A 17,715-nucleotide genomic window follows, 5' to 3' on the forward strand; every position below is an offset into this window, starting at 1 on the left:
GATGATGGGGTTATATGATCAGGATGATGGGGGTATATGAGCAGGATGATGGGGCCATATAGCAGGATGATGGGGCCATATAGCAGGATGATGGGAGTATATGAACAGGATGATGTGATATAGCAGGATGATGGGGGTATATGAGCAGGATGATGGGGGTATATAGCAGGGTGATGGGGGTATATAGCAGGATGATGGGGGTATATGAACAGGATGATGTGGGTATATGAGCAGGATGATGGGGGTATATGAGCAGGATGATGGGGGTATATGAGCAGGATGATGGGGTATATGAGCAGGATGATGGTGGTATATGAGCAGGATGATGGGGGTATATGAGCAGGATAATAGAGGTATATGAGCAGGATAATGTGGTATATGAGCAGGATGATGGGGTTATATGAGCAGGATGATGGCGTATATAGAAAGGATGGGAGCAGATACCAGAATGGCAGTATATAGCAAGATGGGGCTATACCAGGATGAGGGACATACTGTATATATATACACAAGGCAGGAGGATCATTACCAGGATGGGGTAACTTAGTAGAGAATTTGGGAACATTACCCCATAATAGTGTCAGCAGCAGATACTCGCCCGATAACAGTGTGTCATGACCACATTTTTTGCTTGAAATTTTATTTTCCTATTTTCCTTCTCTAAAAACCAGGGTGCGTCTTATGGTCCGGTGCGTCTTATAGTCCGAAAAATACGGTAATCTCTTGAGAGTGCCCTAAATATCTAAGATGGGAACATTTCTTTAAGAAGATTAAACCAGGATCAACATAGGGCAGTCAAAGTGATTTCCACATCAAGGCCTCTTTCACAATTCCACGGTCCAATGTCAGATCACTGAGTTCGGACTGGCCAAGCACCTCCTGTCTCATGCTTGGGTCGGCCAGTCCATGTATTGCAATCCGACATCGGACAGAATTGCGTGGACATCTGAAAGAACCCTAACAGTCAAAGGAACAGATTACTCAGCATACTGTGGAATAAAGTTTGTGGGGGTCCAAAGATATAGACCCCCAGGATGAAGTGCCTCAATGACGTGTCAGAAGACAGTAAAAAATGTAGATCAAGTTAATGGGTTTTCTAGGATGTAGTATCGATGCTGTATGCCAGAGTCCCCAACCTGTGGCTCGTTGGCCCATGATGTGTGGCCCACGCATTAGCACCAGGTCTAGCAAACAGCTATGAATAGAAGTCTCCAGATGGTGAATTGTTCTATATAGCCCACTACATTACTGGCAAGCCTACTACATAACTAAATGGCTCACTACATTAATGGATAACACACTACATTACTGGCTAGGGCACTACATTACTGCATAACCCACTACATTACTGGCTAGCCCAATTACGTAACTGTGCAGCCTGCTACAATAATGGCCAATCCAATACACTACTGGATAGCCCACTACATTACTGTCCAGCCCACTACATTACTGGATAGCACTATACATTACTGCAAAGCCCACTACATTAATCGCAGACCAGTACATTACTTGCAAACCCACTACATTACTGGCTAGCCCACTACATTATAATATGGCCTACTACATTACTGGATAGCCCACTACATTACTATATGGTCCACTACATTACTGGCTAGCCCACTACATTACCAAATAGCCCACTAAAGTCCTGGTCAGCCCACTACATTATTATATAGCCCACTATATTAATAGATAGCCAACTACATTACCGAATAGCCCACTACATTCCTGCAGAGCCCACTACTTTACTGGCCAGCCCACTACAAGGGCAATGCACTAGCTAGGTGTTATCCACTAGGGACAACTGAAAGAGGCGATCAGCCATTGCTACTTTGGGGAATTTGCTAGTTCCATGTAAATCCTGTGTTCTATCATTTAATATCTTCAAAAAAATCGATTTTTCATTTTTTTATTTTGTTTTTCATATCCTTCTTTCAAGAGCTATAACTTTTTTTATTTTTTCATTAAAATAGCCATAAGAGGACGTGTTTATTAAGGGAGGGCTTGTAGTTGTGAATGTCACCCATGTACCTCATTATTATATAATGTACTGAAAAATGAGAAGAAAATCAAAATGGAGAGAAATGATGAAATTGTTTTACTTTTTATGATGTTCATAGTGCAGTAAATATCATGTAGCAGCAGAATACTTCAAGACAGAGCTCGTTCCATAATCCTGCACACTGAAAGGGGACATACAATATGCTACATGTAAAGGTTTAATGCAAGGTGACTAGAGAAATGATGCCGGCATCATCAACCATCAAATGACTAAATAAGATTTTACTAGAGAAACTATAGTATCCTTATAAAGGGAACCTGTCACCACCACCACCGGGCTCTTATATACAGTATTCTAACATGCTGTATATAAAAGAGCCCAGGCCGCTGTCTAGAACATAAAAAACACTTTATAATACTCAACTAACGGTCGCGCTGCGGTGGAGTTGGGTCATATGGGCGTCTCCGTTGTCCGGTACCGGCGCCGCCTCTTTCGGCCATCTTCGTCCTGCTTCTGAAGCTTGTGTGCATGACGCGTCCTATGTTACACACACTCGCCGTTCCCGCACGTGTACACTACAATACTTTGATCTGCCCTGCTCAGGACAGATCAAAGTGCGCCTGCACCTCAATGCCGGCGAGTGTGAATAACGTAGACGCGTCATGCACCCTGGCTACAGAAGCAGGAAGGCTAAGATGGCCGAAAGAGGCGGCACCGGACAACGGAGACGCCCATCTAACCCAACTCCATTGCAGCGCGATGGTTAGGTAAGTATTATAAAGTGTTTTTATGTTCTACACAGCGGCCTAAGCTCTTATATACAGCATGTTAAAATGTTGTATATAAGAGCCCAGTGGTGGTGGCTGCAGCTTATGGGCCAAAAAAGTGGTGACAGGTTCCCTTTAAAGGGAACCCATCATGTCCCCAAACGCAATTAAACTGCAGATATGGGGTTAATCTCTAGGGTTAAAGGCAATCTGACAGTTGATACATGCTGCCTGTGGCAGGATGTATCAGGCACTGTTTGCATGATTTTATCCTTTATCCAGTATACCTGATGAAAGCAACAGTGGATTTGCTGAAACGCGTTGTGTAATAAAAGGAGCTCATATTATAGTTAATCTTGTTATAAAACTAACAGCCACTTTGATAGCACTCTATCAGACCGAAACATCCATCTTGTTATATGCCTACAAGCACGCAGGGCAGGGGGCAGGAAAAAGCCTCTGGGGACCACCTGTCCAACTAGTCTCCTATGCGCTTGATCCCTTGTGGCTACTAAACCATGGTTTTCTCTGAAATGTGGCAGCATCTCTGAGTTAACTATGTATGTCAGAAATCATACAGCCAGTGCCTGATACATAGGATAGGGCAGCATGCATCAGCTTTCAGTTCCCTTTTAATAACGTTATAATGCTGTCTTGGCAAAAGGGCGGCCACCAGGAAGACATGAACTTTATTCCTCCCAGGAGCCTCTTGATTTCAGATGAAGAAGCGTACACATAGCTGCTACATTCATCACTAACAGCATTGTGAGCAGTGGCTGTAAGCATGCCCCGGCACTTTGACTAACAGCTCGTGCTGCCCAGATGTGCTGTTGAGTGCGTTGTCTATCAAGGTGACGATGCGTGCTTACTGCTGCTAATCACCACATTGTGTTTGATGAATGTGTAGCACCCCGGGGCAGGTGGTTAACCTACTCGTCGCCGGGCCGTTTTGGGTCAGGTCAAGCGTTGTCACGGGGTGGCCTTGACCGGTTTCGTTGCCCTGAGGCGTACAGTAAATGGTGGGGAAAGTGGGGTAATGGGGAAAGTTTGACGTGACGCCATCTGTGGTATGCGGCCAGGGAGTAGCCGCGGCTGCTGGGTTCCTCGCCGGGGTAGGTATTCCGGCAGCCGGGATAGTGTCGCTCCCACAGGCGGAGTGGACCCCGGGTGGATGGTGAGGAAAAAGGTAATGGCCATTGGCGCCTAAGCGCTGGGCGGCGGTGCCGGTAAGGATGAGCCAACACAGTCTCTGTGGGTTTAGGGTGTAGTTTACTCACAACTTCAGCTGCCAGCCCGGTCATGCTGGTCACTGCCGTGATGGGCTCCGGTCAATCCCAGATCCGGTAAGGGGTTACCACCGGTGTTTTAAGAGGGAAGGAGTGAGAGTCCTATTTCTAGGGTGTCCCCCTCTGCAGTTAGGTACCTGGTTGAGCTGCCGCTCCGAGCCCCGGGCCCAGTAAAGTCCAAGTTTTCCAGAGATATCTTACCACAACTACTGTATGTTCCTGACAGGTCTGTTTTTGATGTGCGTGTGTTGTGCCTATTTCTACCCCCAGTGGAACCCGCCCCCCAGGTGGCAGGCTTCAGTGACCGGGAAGTCCCATGATCGTGATGGCTACCCCCCTGCCTACCCTGAGCCATCCCACCCTGTGTGAAGGCTCCTAAGCTGTATGTAGTGTGTGAATGTGGAACACCGGTGATTAACCCCCTCCTTACCTGAGATAGATACCGCACTTTAATTGAGGTGCAGTACCCTGTGGCGACCAGTGCCTCAGGGGCGCCACAAATGCTTTCAATCATACGCCTATATGACTGAAAGCTGGCAATTCCCAGCAGGAAAAAAGTTCAGAGGCGCTTCCAGTACATCAGCTAGACCGCAAAGTGACAGTATTAAACTGCAGATTAAGAGCGTATGGGGATATGAAAGGTTATCTGTTGTTTTCCCACTATACCCAATAATCATACTGTCTGCCTGCCTGTCCTTCCTCCCCCTGTCTCTGTTATTACAGGGGGAGGAGGGAGGGAGGAAGGACTATGAAAATTCTGGTGGTTGGTCCTCTTTAAGTTTATATCAGACATTTATCGCCTCTCCTGTAAATAGGTAATACTTGTGTGAAAACCCCATTAAGTAATACAATGAAATGCCTGTGTACTGGAGCCAAAAAGATCTACATTTATGGTAGTAGAAACACTATGTAAGACAATAGTCTATTGTGTTAAATGCATATTTAATGCCCCGGTACAAATAAATCAGAAGAATAAATTAGCTTACTTTTCCGAAGTGGATAAATGCAGAGCGGGCTCGTTGTCCACAGTAGCCATAAGTTTATAAATTTCATTGAGGTTTGTAAAAACGTCCTTAGCTGTAAAGGAGCCATCCATTTGCCTGTAAATAAAGAGGAAATAATAACGGGTATATTTGTAACAATACAAGGTACGGAGCTGCAAATAATTCTGCAGGCAGAGGTTATTTCTCAATGTCTGTAGCGCTGGCCACTGCTTAGAATATTTAAAGGAGTATCCGACTTCAGCAATAACAATAAAACTGCACTGTAGTCTAAAAAGCCGAGAACCTCTGTCCCAGGACCAGGATGTCAACATTTATTTAGAACACCCAACAGCAGTTTGTAACTTGTTCCTTAAAGTGGATCGATCGGTTTTGAGATAAACAGCAAAAGTGACAGTGGATCAAATTAGAAGACTTTTCCAAAATGTATGTCATTAGGAAATCTGATGATTTCCCTCAGTATTACAGGGCTGCAGGTTTTACTTTCACTTTCACTTTTAGGCCGGTTTCAGACGTCCGTGTTTTAATCAGGTACCAGTCACACGCATGGTTATGGTCACACGTGTGACATCCGTGTTTGCCTATGTGTGACACGTACCGGGTAAAACACGTGTCTCTGCAATGAAAAGATGTTCTATATTTACCTGTATCCAGCAATGCTGTCTTTTGCTCTGCTGCCTCCCGCTCCTGACCCCCGCTCATTATTTTCTTTGATTATTCACTGTTCGAGAATTTGGAAGCCGGAGCATCGCGGGGACAGCGCCGGACAGCACAGTCGAGGACAGCACCGCCGGGGACATCGCTGGGGACAGGTGAGTATACAGTAGTTTGTGCAGTGACATACAGGGGGTCATTGCAGTTCCCAATGAACTCTCATGAACCCCTGGAAGTCACCATCATGACACTCGCTGTAGCGCAGTTGTCGCAGGGGTGTCATCAGGAGGTCATCAGAGTTCATTGGGAAATCTGATGACCTCCTGGACGTCCCTGCACACACATTGCTGGCAGGATACACACCTGTCACTAGTGATGTCCCCAGCGATGCTATCTTCGGCGATGCTGTCCTCGGCGATGCTGTCCTCGGCGATGCTGTCTCCAGCGCTGTCACCGCGATGCCCCTGCTCCAAGCTGCTCACTCCAGTGAATAATCAATGAAAATAATGAGCGGGGGTCAGGAGCGGGAGACAGCAGAGCCAGAGACAGCATCGCTGGGGAGAGGTAAATATGGAAAATCTTTTTATTTAAAAACCCGTGTTTTCTCCGGTACCTGTCACACTGATGACATCAGTGTGCGGTCCGTGTGGCACCAGTGCTGCCGGAGAAAAAACGGGCACGTCTCCATGTGAAATAGCGGGGCCACACGGTCCGTGTGAGTACACAATAGGGTAACATGGGTACGTGTGACATCCGTGTTAAAAACGGATGTTACATGTACCTAAAACACGGACGTCTGAAACCAGCCTTACAGTGAGTGTACAATCTGCTGAGGCTCTCTTCTCTGGGAAGTACCAACTGTGTGTGGGGTGGGAAGAGCTGATTCTCTAAAGCATCTGAACAGAAAAGTGTGGTCTTGTGCTCCGATGTGACAGGATTGTGCCTTGCTCTGCCGTTTTGTTCACTCGCTGGTCCATAGAATAGAATGGGAAAATCAATTTCCATTTGTTTCTCATAAATTCTCCAAAAGAAAATCACAAACATGATGAATTAATTCACAAATTCATCCCAATGGACAGTAAATCAACGGAAAGTAAATCAGACGAAAATAGGAGCCTGAACCTGACCCCATCCTGAATATTGTTATATAACCGCCATGTCCATGTCTATTAAAAAGTACAGCTAAAGAAGGAGGATACAGCTGCTTCTAAATGGTTAATCTATAAGAGGAGGAAATAGCTGCTTAGAAAGGGTTAATCTGTGATAAAAATCTGGAGAGGCTGTGACAGGATATATATTAGTTGCTGCACATTCTAGCCACCCTCTTCTCCCCTTATTCTGCTTCACGCTACACAGGAATCCATTACACATTGCTTATTGTAGAACTACATCCAGTATGAAGTATGATCGCACAGCTTTTCCTTGGATTACATTCCGCACACTCTCTTTCTCCCTCACCCCACACAGTGGTATGTTCCAGCTAAGAAGCGGGAAGTTTCACACCACTGTCAAACAGTGAGACAGACGAGAGCCCCAACTTTAGCAGAAGTCAGCCTTTCTATCTTAAAGGGAACCTGTCACCACTTTTGTGGCCTATAAGCTGCGGCCACCACCACCGGGCTCTTATATGCAGCATTTTAACATGCTGTATATAAGAGCCCAGCCCGCTGTGACAGCATAAAAAACACTTTATAATACTTACCTACCGGTCTTGCTGTGGGCCTAATGGTCGTCTCTGTTGTCCGTCTCCGTTGTCCGGTGCCGGCGCCTCCTCCTTCAGCCATCTTCGTCCTCTTTCTGAAGCCTGGGTGCATGACGCGGCTACGTCATACACACTCGCCGGACCCGCGCAGGCGCACTACAATACTTTGATCTGCCCTGCTCAGGATCTGAATGCCGGCGAGTGTGTATGATGTCGAACCCGTCATGCACCGCGGCTAGAGAAGAAGGAGAACAAAGATGGCCAAAAGAGGCAGCCCTGGCACCAGAGAACGGAGACACCCATTAGGCCCACAGTGCGAATATTAGGTAAGTATTATAAAGTGTTTTTTATGTTCTACACAGCGGCCTGGGCTCTTATATACAGCATATTAGAATACTGTATATAAGAGCCTGGTGGTGGTAGCCGCAGCTTATAAGCCAAAAAAGAGAATTTTGTTACTTACCGTAAATTCTTTTTCTTATAGTTCCGTATTGGGAGACCCAGACAATGGGTGTTTAGCTTCTGCCTCCGGAGGACACACAAAGTACTACACTTAAGTGTAGCTCCTCCCTCTGAGCTTATACACCCCCTGGTAGCCAGTCCTAGCCAGTTTAGTGCAAAAGCTGAAGGAGAATAGCCACCCACAAGTAGAACCGAGTAAGAACCGGAACAACCGGAGACTCTGTCCACGACAACAGCCGGTGATAACACACGGAACAAGAAAATTGCCAACAGGCAACAGGGAGGGAGCTGGGTCTCCCAACATGGAACTATAAGAAAAATTATTTACGGTAAGTAACAAAATTCTCTTTTTCTTTATCGTTCCTTTGGGAGACCCAGACCATGGGACGTTCCAAAGCTGTCCCTGGGTGGAAATAAACAGAAAAAACTAAGAAGTAGGCGGAGCCTAACTTCACAAGTGGGCGACAGCCGCCTGAAGGATGCGTCTGCCCAAGCTCGCATCTGCCGAAGCATGAGCATGCACTTGGTAGTGCTTCGAAAAGGTATGCAGGCTAGTCCAAGTGGATGCCTGACAGACTTGTTGAGCCGTAGCCTGGTGCCTAAAAGCCCAAGAGGCACCGACAGCTCTTGTCGAGTGTGCTTTGATCCCCGGCGGGGGAGGCACCTGAGTACTCTGGTAGGCGTCCGAAATGGTCGATCTAATCCAACGGGCCAAGGTCGGCTTAGAAGCAGAGAGACCCTTGCGCCGCCCTGTGGTTAGCACAAAAAGAGAGCCTAAGCGCAGCGGTGCGAGACACATAAATCCGGAGAGCACGCACCAGATCTAGAGTATGCAGCGCTTTCTCAAAGCGATGAACAGGGGCCGGACAGAAGGAAGGCAAGGAAATATCCTGGTTAAGGTGGAAGGGAGAGACCACCTTAGGATGAAAGTCCGGGGTTGGACGGAGAACTACCTTGTCTTGGTGAAAAACCAAAAAAGGTGACTCCGAGGAGAGCGCAGCCAAATCAGAGACTCTCCTGAGAGAAGTTATGGCAACTAGAAAGGCCACCTTTTGAGAAAGACGATACAAAGAAACCTCCCTAATGGGGCTCGAAAAGGGGGTTTCTGCAATACCGTGAGGACCAAGTTAAGGTCCCAGGGATCCAAGGCCGGCCGATAAGGCGGAATGATGTGAGACGCACCTTGCATGAAGGCGCGGACCTGAGCCAGCCGGGCGAGACGCCGCTGGAACAGCACTGATAGAGCTGAGACTTGTCCCTTGAGAGAGTTGAGGGACAGTCCTAGCTGCAGACCGGACTGTAAAAACGACAGAAGGGTCGGCAACGAGAATGGCCAAGGAGAATGGCCGGAAGAGCGACACCAGGACAGGAAAATTTTCCAAGTCCTGTGATAGATCTTGACGGAGGAAGACTTACGGGCCCGAGTCATAGTGGAGATGACTTCAGGAGGAATACCAGAAGCCGTCAAAATCCAGGACTCAAGAGCCACGCCGTCAATTTGAGTGCCGCAGAATTCGGGCGGAAAAACGGACCTTGCGAGAGCAGGTCTGGACGGTCCGGAAGATGTGCAATGAGGATGACTCGACGGCCCTCCATTCTGATCTTGCGCAGGACTCTGGGCAAGAGAGCTAGAGGGGTAAACACGTAGGACAGACGAAACTGGGACCAGTCTTGAACCAGAGCACCCGCGGCGAAGGCCTGAGGATCGTGGGAGCGAGCCATGTAAACCGGAACCTTGTTGTTGTGATGGGATGCCATTAGGTCCATGTCCGGAGTGCCCCACTTGCGGCAGATTGACTGAAACACTGCCGGGTGCAGGGACCACTCGCCACCGTCCACGGATTGACGGCTGAGATAATCTGCCTCCCAGTTTTCTACGCCAGGGATGTGGACTGCGGATATGGTGGACTTGGAGTCCTCCGCCCATTGAAGAATGCGTTGGACCTCCAACATTGCCAGGCGGCTGCGTGTCCCGCCTTGGTGATTTGTAGGCAACCGCTGTCGCGTTGTCTGACTGGACTCGAATGTGCCTGCCCGCCAACAGGTGGTGAAAGGCTAGGAGAGCTAGAAGCACAGCTCTGGTTTCCAGCACATTGATTGAAAGGGCTGACTCGGACGGAGTCCAAGTGCCCTGTGCTCTGTGGTGGAGATGTAACGCTCCCCAGCCGGATAGGCTGGCATCCGTGGTGAGAATCACCCAGGACGGAGTCAGGATGGAGCGCCCTTGGGACAGGGAGAGGGACCGAAGCCACCACTGAAGAGAGCTCCTGGTCCGTGGCGACAGAGCCACTAACCTCTCTAAGGAGGAAGGCCGCTTGTCCCAACAGCGGAGAATGTCCAGCTGCAGAGGACGCAGATGGAACTGGGCAAAGGGAACCGCCTCCATGGAGGCCACCATTTGACCCAGCACCTGCATCAGGCGCCTGAGGGAATAACGGCGGGGCCTCAGGAGAGAGCGCACCGCTAGCCGGAGAGACTGCTGTTTGATTAAGGGCAACTTCACAAGTGCCGGCAAAGTCTCGAACTGCATCCCTAGGTACGTGAGACTCTGGGTCGGAGTCAGAGTGGATTTGGGAAGATTGACAATCCACCCGAATTGGGCTAGGGTGGCGAGAGTGAGCGAAACACTCCGCTGACAGTCTGCGCTGGATGTACCCTTGACCAGAAGGTCGTCCAGATAAGGAAGCACTGCTAACCCCTGGAGGTGCAGGACCGCAATCACTGCCGCCATGACCTTGGTGAATACCCGAGGGGCCGTGGCTAACCCGAAGGGGAGAGCCACGAATTGGAAATGATCCTCTCCTATCGCAAAATGTAACCAACGCTGAAGTGACACTGCGATTGGCACATGCAGATAGGCATCTCTGATGTCGATGGACGCCAGGAACTCCCCTTGGGTCATAGAGGCAATGACTGATCGCAGAGACTCCATGCGAAAATGCCGCACCCGGACATGCTTGTTGAGAAGCTTGAGATCCAGGATGGGCCGGAAGGTACCGTCCTTTTTTGGAACTAGGAAGAGATTTGAGTAAAAACTTCTGAACCGTTCCCGAGCGGGAACTGGGACAATCACTCCGTTTGCCTGCAAGGACGCCACGGCCTGCGAGAAGGCGGCGGCCTTGGAGCAGGGGGGAGTTGAGAGAAAAAATCTGTTTGGAGGGCTGGAAGAGAATTCTATCCTGTAGCCGTGAGATATGATGTCTCTCACCCACTGATCGGAGACTTGCTTTAACCAAGCGTCGCCAAAGTGGGAGAGCCTGCCACCGACTAAGGACGTGGCTGGAGCGGGTCGAGAGTCATGAGGAAGCTGCCTTAGTGGCAGAACCTCCTGCGGTCTTCGGCGGACGCGCTTTTGGGCGCCAGTTGGATTTCTGATCCTTGGCTGAGTTAGTGGACGAGGCGGAAGGCTTAGAGGATGACCAGTTGGAGGAACGAAAGGAACGAAACCTCGATTGATTCCTACCCTGGGCGGGTTTCCTGGTCTTGGTTTGTGGCATGGAAGTACTCTTCCCGCCAGTAGCTTCTTTAATGATTTCATCCAGCTGTTCACCAAACAGCCGTGAACCAGCAAAAGGGAGCCCAGCAAGAAACTTCTTGGAAGAAGCATCTGCCTTCCACTCTCGAAGCCACAAAATCCTGCGGATAACAAGAGAATTAGCTGAAGCCACCGCAGTGCGGTGAGCAGCCTCTAGCATGGCAGACATGGCATAAGATGAAAAAGCTGAAGCCTGAGCAGTTAAGGTAACCATCTCAGGCATAGATTCCTTGGTGAGGGAATGCATCTCCTCTAGAGAAGCAGAGATGGCTTTGAGAGCCCACACTGCTGCAAAAGTCGTGGAAAACGCGGCCCCCGCAGCTTCATACACAGATTTGGCCAGAAGGTCAATCTGACGGTCAGGGGAATCCTTAAGTGAGGTGCCGTCAGCCACCGACACAACGGTCCGGGCTGATAGCCTAGACACCGGAGGGTCTACCTTTGGGGAGTGAGACCACTCCTTGACCACCTCAGGTGGACATGGAAACTGGTCATCAGAACCACGCTTTGGAAAGCGTTTGTCAGGGCAGGCCCTGGGTTTGGTCACAGTGGTCTGAAAACTGGAGTGGTTAAAGAACACACTCTTCACTCTCTTAGGCGAGGTAAACTGATGTTTTTCTGCCAAAGAGAGTTGCTCCTCTGACACTGGCGGATTGAGATCCAGCACAGAATTAATAGAAGCAATCAAATCACTAAGATCTGAGTCACCCTCAGAGAAATCGATGGGATACATAGCCTCCGAGCCCCCAGTGAGGGCATCCTCCTCATCTTGAGAGTCAGCTCTTGAGACAGAGCCGTGGGATGGGGAGGGGGAGGAAACCCTGCGCCTTCTCTTAGAAGGACGGGGTCTGGGATCAGATGATGAATCCTCCGTGAGCTCCGATGGACGGAGGTCAGATGATAGGAGTCCTCTGTCAAGAGTATTAGAGGCACCCTGTGAGGGAGGCTGATACATATTCATCAAAGTCCTGGACAAAAGTCCCATGGACTCAGCAAATGACTGGGATGTGGACCTAGAAAAAGACTCTACCCAGGCCGGGGGTTCAGTCACAGGTGCAGCAGCAGCCTGAGAGACCACTGGGGGTGAGACTGCCAAGTTAGAGCAGACATCACAATGTGGATAGGTGCTCGGCTCAGGCAGCAGGAGCTTACATGCAGTGCATGTAGAATAAAGCTTTGGAGCCTTGCTCCTTTTGTGTTGCTGCTGGAGTGGGGGCTTTGCAGAGAATGAACCCCAGGGAAAATATACAGAGGTCCACAACCGGAGACCGGCTGTGGCTTACCAGACCGCTGAGCGCGGTGTTGTGTGCCCTCCAGATCCCGAAGCCCGGTCCCCCAGTCGCAGCACCTCAGCAGAGATGCAGAATGCAGGATGTCCCAGAGCAGAGTGAACTCTGCCTGAGAAGAGGGCGTTCCTATAAAAGAGCGGGAACTGGAGGGCTATAGAGACCTGCAGGGAAGGAGGGATGCCCCAGCAGTGTCCCTCCCCTGTGTAGAACGGCCGCCGGGAGGAGCCGAACCTGTCCCTCTGCATGAGTGACATGCGAGGGCAGGAAAATGAAACTAGGCCTCCGGCGAAGCCGGGGCCTAAATTTAAGCGGCGAGGCCGACAAGCAGGCACCATCGGCGCGGTTCTCAGGCAAAAGCTAGAGAACCCGCCGGAAAAGTTAAAACAATCACATACAGCATACTCTCCCCTTACAATAAAGAACCGGGACCCCCAACATAAACGTCTCAGGTACTTAGCTGCTGAGACGCAGGGCCATGTCCCTGGTGATGAGTGCTCCGGTCCAACAGAATCCTCAAGGGGCTGTGGATGGAGACCGGACTCCTGCCAGGCATGGAGACCGTGCTGGCTCCCACTTCAAGCCAGAGCCCAGAAGGGATGGTGAAGGAGCAAGGCATGTAAGGCTGCAGCCTTGTAAATCAACCTTAACAACACCGCCGACACAGTGGGGTAAGAAGGGACATGCCGGGAGTCCAGACATGGACCCGCTTTTCTTCAAACTCTTTCCAAAAGTCAAACAAATCATTGAGAATGCATGTGTGGATGTATGCCTCCTGACACAAAGCAATAAACTGGCTAGGACTGGCTACCAGGGGGTGTATAAGCTCAGAGGGAGGAGCTACACTTTTAAGTGTAGTACTTTGTGTGTACTCCGGAGGCAGAAGCTAAACACCCATGGTCTGGGTCTCCCAAAGGAACGATAAAGAAAAGTAGATTATGGGTACTCACCGTAAAATCTCTTTCTTGGAGCCTTCATTGGGGGACACAGAGACCATGGGTTGTATGCTGCTGCCACTAGGAGGCGACACTAAGCAAAACAAGAAAAACTCCTCCTATGCAGTATACACCCACCAACTGGCAATCGTTCCTCAGTTAGTGAGAAAGCAATAGGAGACAACAGTAAAGAACGAACAATCTTTCAGAAGTGAACATCCAACTCAACATTCAACAGTACCATTGAACAGTAACATATGTCCAGCACAAGGGCGGGTGCTGTGTCCCCCAATGAAGGCTCCGAGAAAGAGATTTTACGGTGAGTAGCCAAAATCTACTTTTCTTTATCGCTTCATTGGGGGACACAGAGACTATGGGACGTCCTAAAGCAGTCCCACGGGTGGGTCTAATGTTACTCTCAGGGCTGACCTCGGTCCACTGCAGCCTGCAGAACTCGTCTACCGAGGCTCGCATCAGAGGATGCGAAAGTGTGGACCCTGTAGAACTTTGTGAAAGTGTGGAGCGAAGACCAGGTGGCCACTTTGCAAAGCTGTGATGCTGGAGCGTGGTGACGGACCGCCCACGAGGCTGCCACCGCCCTGGTGGAATGGGCTGTAATCCTGAGTGGGCGCATTCTCCCTCTTACCCGGTAGGCTTCCAGTACGGCAGAGCAAATCCATCGCGCAATGGAGGACTTGGAGACAGGTAGGCCTCTGTGCGGGCCGGACGGAAGCACAAAGAGGGAATCCGAGCGTCTGAATTGAGACGTCCTGGAAATGTACAGGTGGAGAGCTCTGACCAAGTCCAGCTTGTGGAGAAGAACCTCACGAGGGTGCGAAGGGTTTGGACAAAATGAGGGAAGAACAATGTCCTCGTTAAGATGGAAAGAGGGAACCACCTTGGGCAGAAAGGACGGTACCGGATGGAGGACTACCTTATCCTGGTGGAAGACAAGATATGAAGAACGGCAGGAAACCGCCGCTAGTTCAGATACCCGCCTGATTGACGTGATGGCAACTAAGAAGGCGACCTTCCAAGAGAGGAACGTTAGAGACACCTCCTGCATAGGTTCAAAGGGGGAATGCTGGAGAACAGACAGAACCAGGTTGAGGTCCCAGGGCTCCACCGGAGGCTGAACGGGGGGCACCGAATGAGCAGCCCCCTGAATGAATGTGCGAACCTGTGCGCGAGAGGCAATCCTCTTTTGAAAGAGAATGGAAAGAGCAGACACTTGCCCCTTCAAAGAGCTGAGTGCTAACCCAGCATCCAGACCAGACTGCAGGAAGGACAATAGAACTGGCAAGGAGAAGGTCATGGCTGTGACCTGGTTAGCTTCGCAGCAGCGGAAATAGGCCTTCCACGTACGGTGGTAGATGCGGGAAGAGGAAGGCTTCTGTGCTTTGATCATTGTCTGGACGACCCTTTCTGAGAATCCCGAGGAAGTTAGTACTGCGGCTTCAACAGCCATGCCGTTAAATTGAGCGACTGTGAATTCTGGTGAAGAAAAGGTCCCTGAGTGAGAAGGTCCGGGACGTCTGGAAGTCTCCATGGAACGTCGGCGAGAAGGTGCACGAGCTCTGCGTACCACGGGCGACGGGGCCAATCTGGGGCCACGAGAATCACCGGAACTCCTTCCGCTTTGATCTTCTTGACTAGCTTGGGGATAAGCAGAAGCGGAGGAAAGAGGTATGGCAGAGAGAACTGCGACCAGGGGATCGCTAGGGCGTCCGTTGCAAGCGCTAGTGGGTCTCTTGCTCTGGAGACGAACTGGGGCACCTTGTGATTCCACCTGGAGGCCAGGAGGTCCACGTCGGGGATCCCCGACCTGGAACAGATCTGCTGGAAGATTCTGGGATTGAGGGACCACTCTCCCGCGTCGAGTCCTTCTCGGCTGAGGAAGTCGGCGGCCCAATTGTCCACGCCCGAGATGTTCTGTTCGGCCCAGTCGAGGATTTGAGATACCTCCCTCATCGCCGCTCGGCTGCGTGTTCCGCCCTGATGGTTTATGCAGGCCACAGTGGTTGCATTGTCGGACTGCACCCGAACTGGGTGTCCGCAAAGCAGGGACTTCCAATGAAAGAGAGCTAGGCGAACTGACCTGAGTTCCAAGATGTTGATGGGAAGCTTGGTTTCCGGCTCGGTCCAGCGACCCTGAACTGTGAGGTCCTGGAACGTGGCTCCCCAGCCTAGCAGGCTGGCGTCTGTCGTAATGACCTTCCATCGAAGGGGAAGAAATTATCTCCCTTGGAGGGTGAGGGGAGAGCGTTTCCACCATTCCAATGACTCTCTGACTCGAGGAGGGAGCGCAATTGGCCGATCCAGGGAGTGAAGAGACTTGTCCCATGTTGCTAGAAGGAGACCCTGAAGAGGGCGAGTATGGAATTGACTGTAGGGCACCGCTTCCATTGACGCCACCATCTTCCCGAGACTGCTCATGCAGTACCAAAGAGAGCAACGGGGTGCACGTTGGAGCTTCCAAATCCCCCTGAGGATAGCTGAGAGCTTGTCCTTGGGCAGAAGAACCCTCGCCTGCGTGGTATCGAAGATCATGCCGAGGAATGAGATGCGTTGAGCCGGGATCAGAGATGACTTTGGTCTGTTGATCAACCAGCCGAGACGGGTTAGAGTATCCAGAGTGATGTAGAGACTGTCGCGGCACTCCGACGCCGAGGGAGCCTTGATCAAAATGTCGTCCAGGTACGGGATGGCTAGAATTCCCCGGGTCCGAAGAATAGCCATGACAGTTGCCATCACCTTGGTGAAGACTCTGGGAGCTGTCGAGAGCCCGAATGGGAGAGCTGTGAATTGAAAGTGTTGCTCCTGAACCACGAAGCGTAAGAATCTCTGATGAGCTGGAAAGATCGGGATGTGGAGATAGGCGTCCTGGATGTCCACCGAACAAAGGAACTCCCTGGGTTCCATGGATGCTATCACTGAGCGCAGAGACTCCATGCGGAATCGCCGGAGACAGACCCGCCTGTTGAGGCGCTTGCGGTCCAGAATGGGACGGACTGTGCCATTCTTCTTCGGGACAACGAAGAGGTTTGAATAAAAACCCCGGAATCTGTCTTGAGGGGGGACGGGGGTGATGACCCCAGAGTCTCGCATGGACTGGATGGCTGCGAAGAAGCCCTTGGTGAGCGAGGGATCATTGGGGGGTTTGGACTTGACGAAGTGTGAGCATGGGAGAGAAGAAAACTCTATCTTGTAGCCGTGAGAGACGACGTCTCGGACCCAGGCGTCGTCTATCACGGAAAGCCACGCGCTTCTGAACATGCGGAGACAACCGCCAACCCTGGATGAGGATCCAGGGACGGGAGCCCAGTCATGCGGAGGAGAATCTGTTGGATCTGGAGCTGGAGGGCTTGGACTGCTGGCCACGGGAACGCCAGGAACGCCAGTGGGGTGTTGCCTTAAAGGAGGGCTTCCGTCTCTCCTGACGTGCTGGGGACCGCTCCCGACGTGTGTTGGTGTTGGTAGAAAATTGACGAAAGGGGCGAAAGGAAAAGCCCGCCGTTTTGGAGGGGCACGGGGGATCTTCCGTTGGGGAAGGAAGGTACTCTTGCCACCCGTAGCCTCAGAGATGATCTTGTCCAGCTTTTCTCCGAAGAGTCTGGCACCAAAAAAGGGAAGACTGGAGAGAGACTTTTTGGATGCTGAGTCCGCGTTCCACGCTTTAAGCCACAAGGCGCTGCGGATTGCAGTAATGTTGCCGGCTGCCAGGGCTGCGGAAGCAGCAGAGTCGAGGGACGCAGCAACTAGATACTTTCCGGCATGTGCGATCTGATCTGCGAGATCTGCCAGCTCGGGTCTGGGAGCTTTAGCCAGGATGCCACGCCGAAGGAGCTTTGCCCAGGCGGAGACAGCCTTGGAGACCCAGGTGGATGCAAAGGCTGGAGTGATGGCGGAGCCGGAGGCTTCAAAGGCTGACCTGGCTAAGGATTCTATGGTCCTGTCCGAGGGATCCTTGAGGGAGGTGCCATCAGACAGCGGCAAGGTGGTGCTGGACGAAAGTCGGGAGATCGGAGGATCCACTGAAGGAGCCACTGACCACTTCTGAAGAAGTTCCGGTGGAAAGGGATAAA

The 17,715-nt window shown here is 50.8% G+C and overlaps 1 protein-coding gene across 2 annotated transcripts in view; it reads right to left on the reverse strand.

Moving 5' to 3' along the window:
* Positions 1 to 17,715, reverse strand: part of CFAP46 (cilia and flagella associated protein 46) — a 370,852-nt gene that overhangs the window by 315,825 nt on the left and 37,312 nt on the right. For both annotated transcript variants that reach the window (XM_075348545.1, XM_075348544.1), the window contains exon 9: positions 5,042 to 5,155. In XM_075348545.1, the coding sequence (XP_075204660.1) occupies positions 5,042 to 5,155 (114 nt within the window). The remainder of the gene's footprint in view (positions 1 to 5,041; positions 5,156 to 17,715) is intronic.

Source organism: Anomaloglossus baeobatrachus, chromosome 5, assembly GCF_048569485.1.
Source record: "Anomaloglossus baeobatrachus isolate aAnoBae1 chromosome 5, aAnoBae1.hap1, whole genome shotgun sequence".
NCBI lineage: Eukaryota > Metazoa > Chordata > Amphibia > Anura > Aromobatidae > Anomaloglossus > Anomaloglossus baeobatrachus.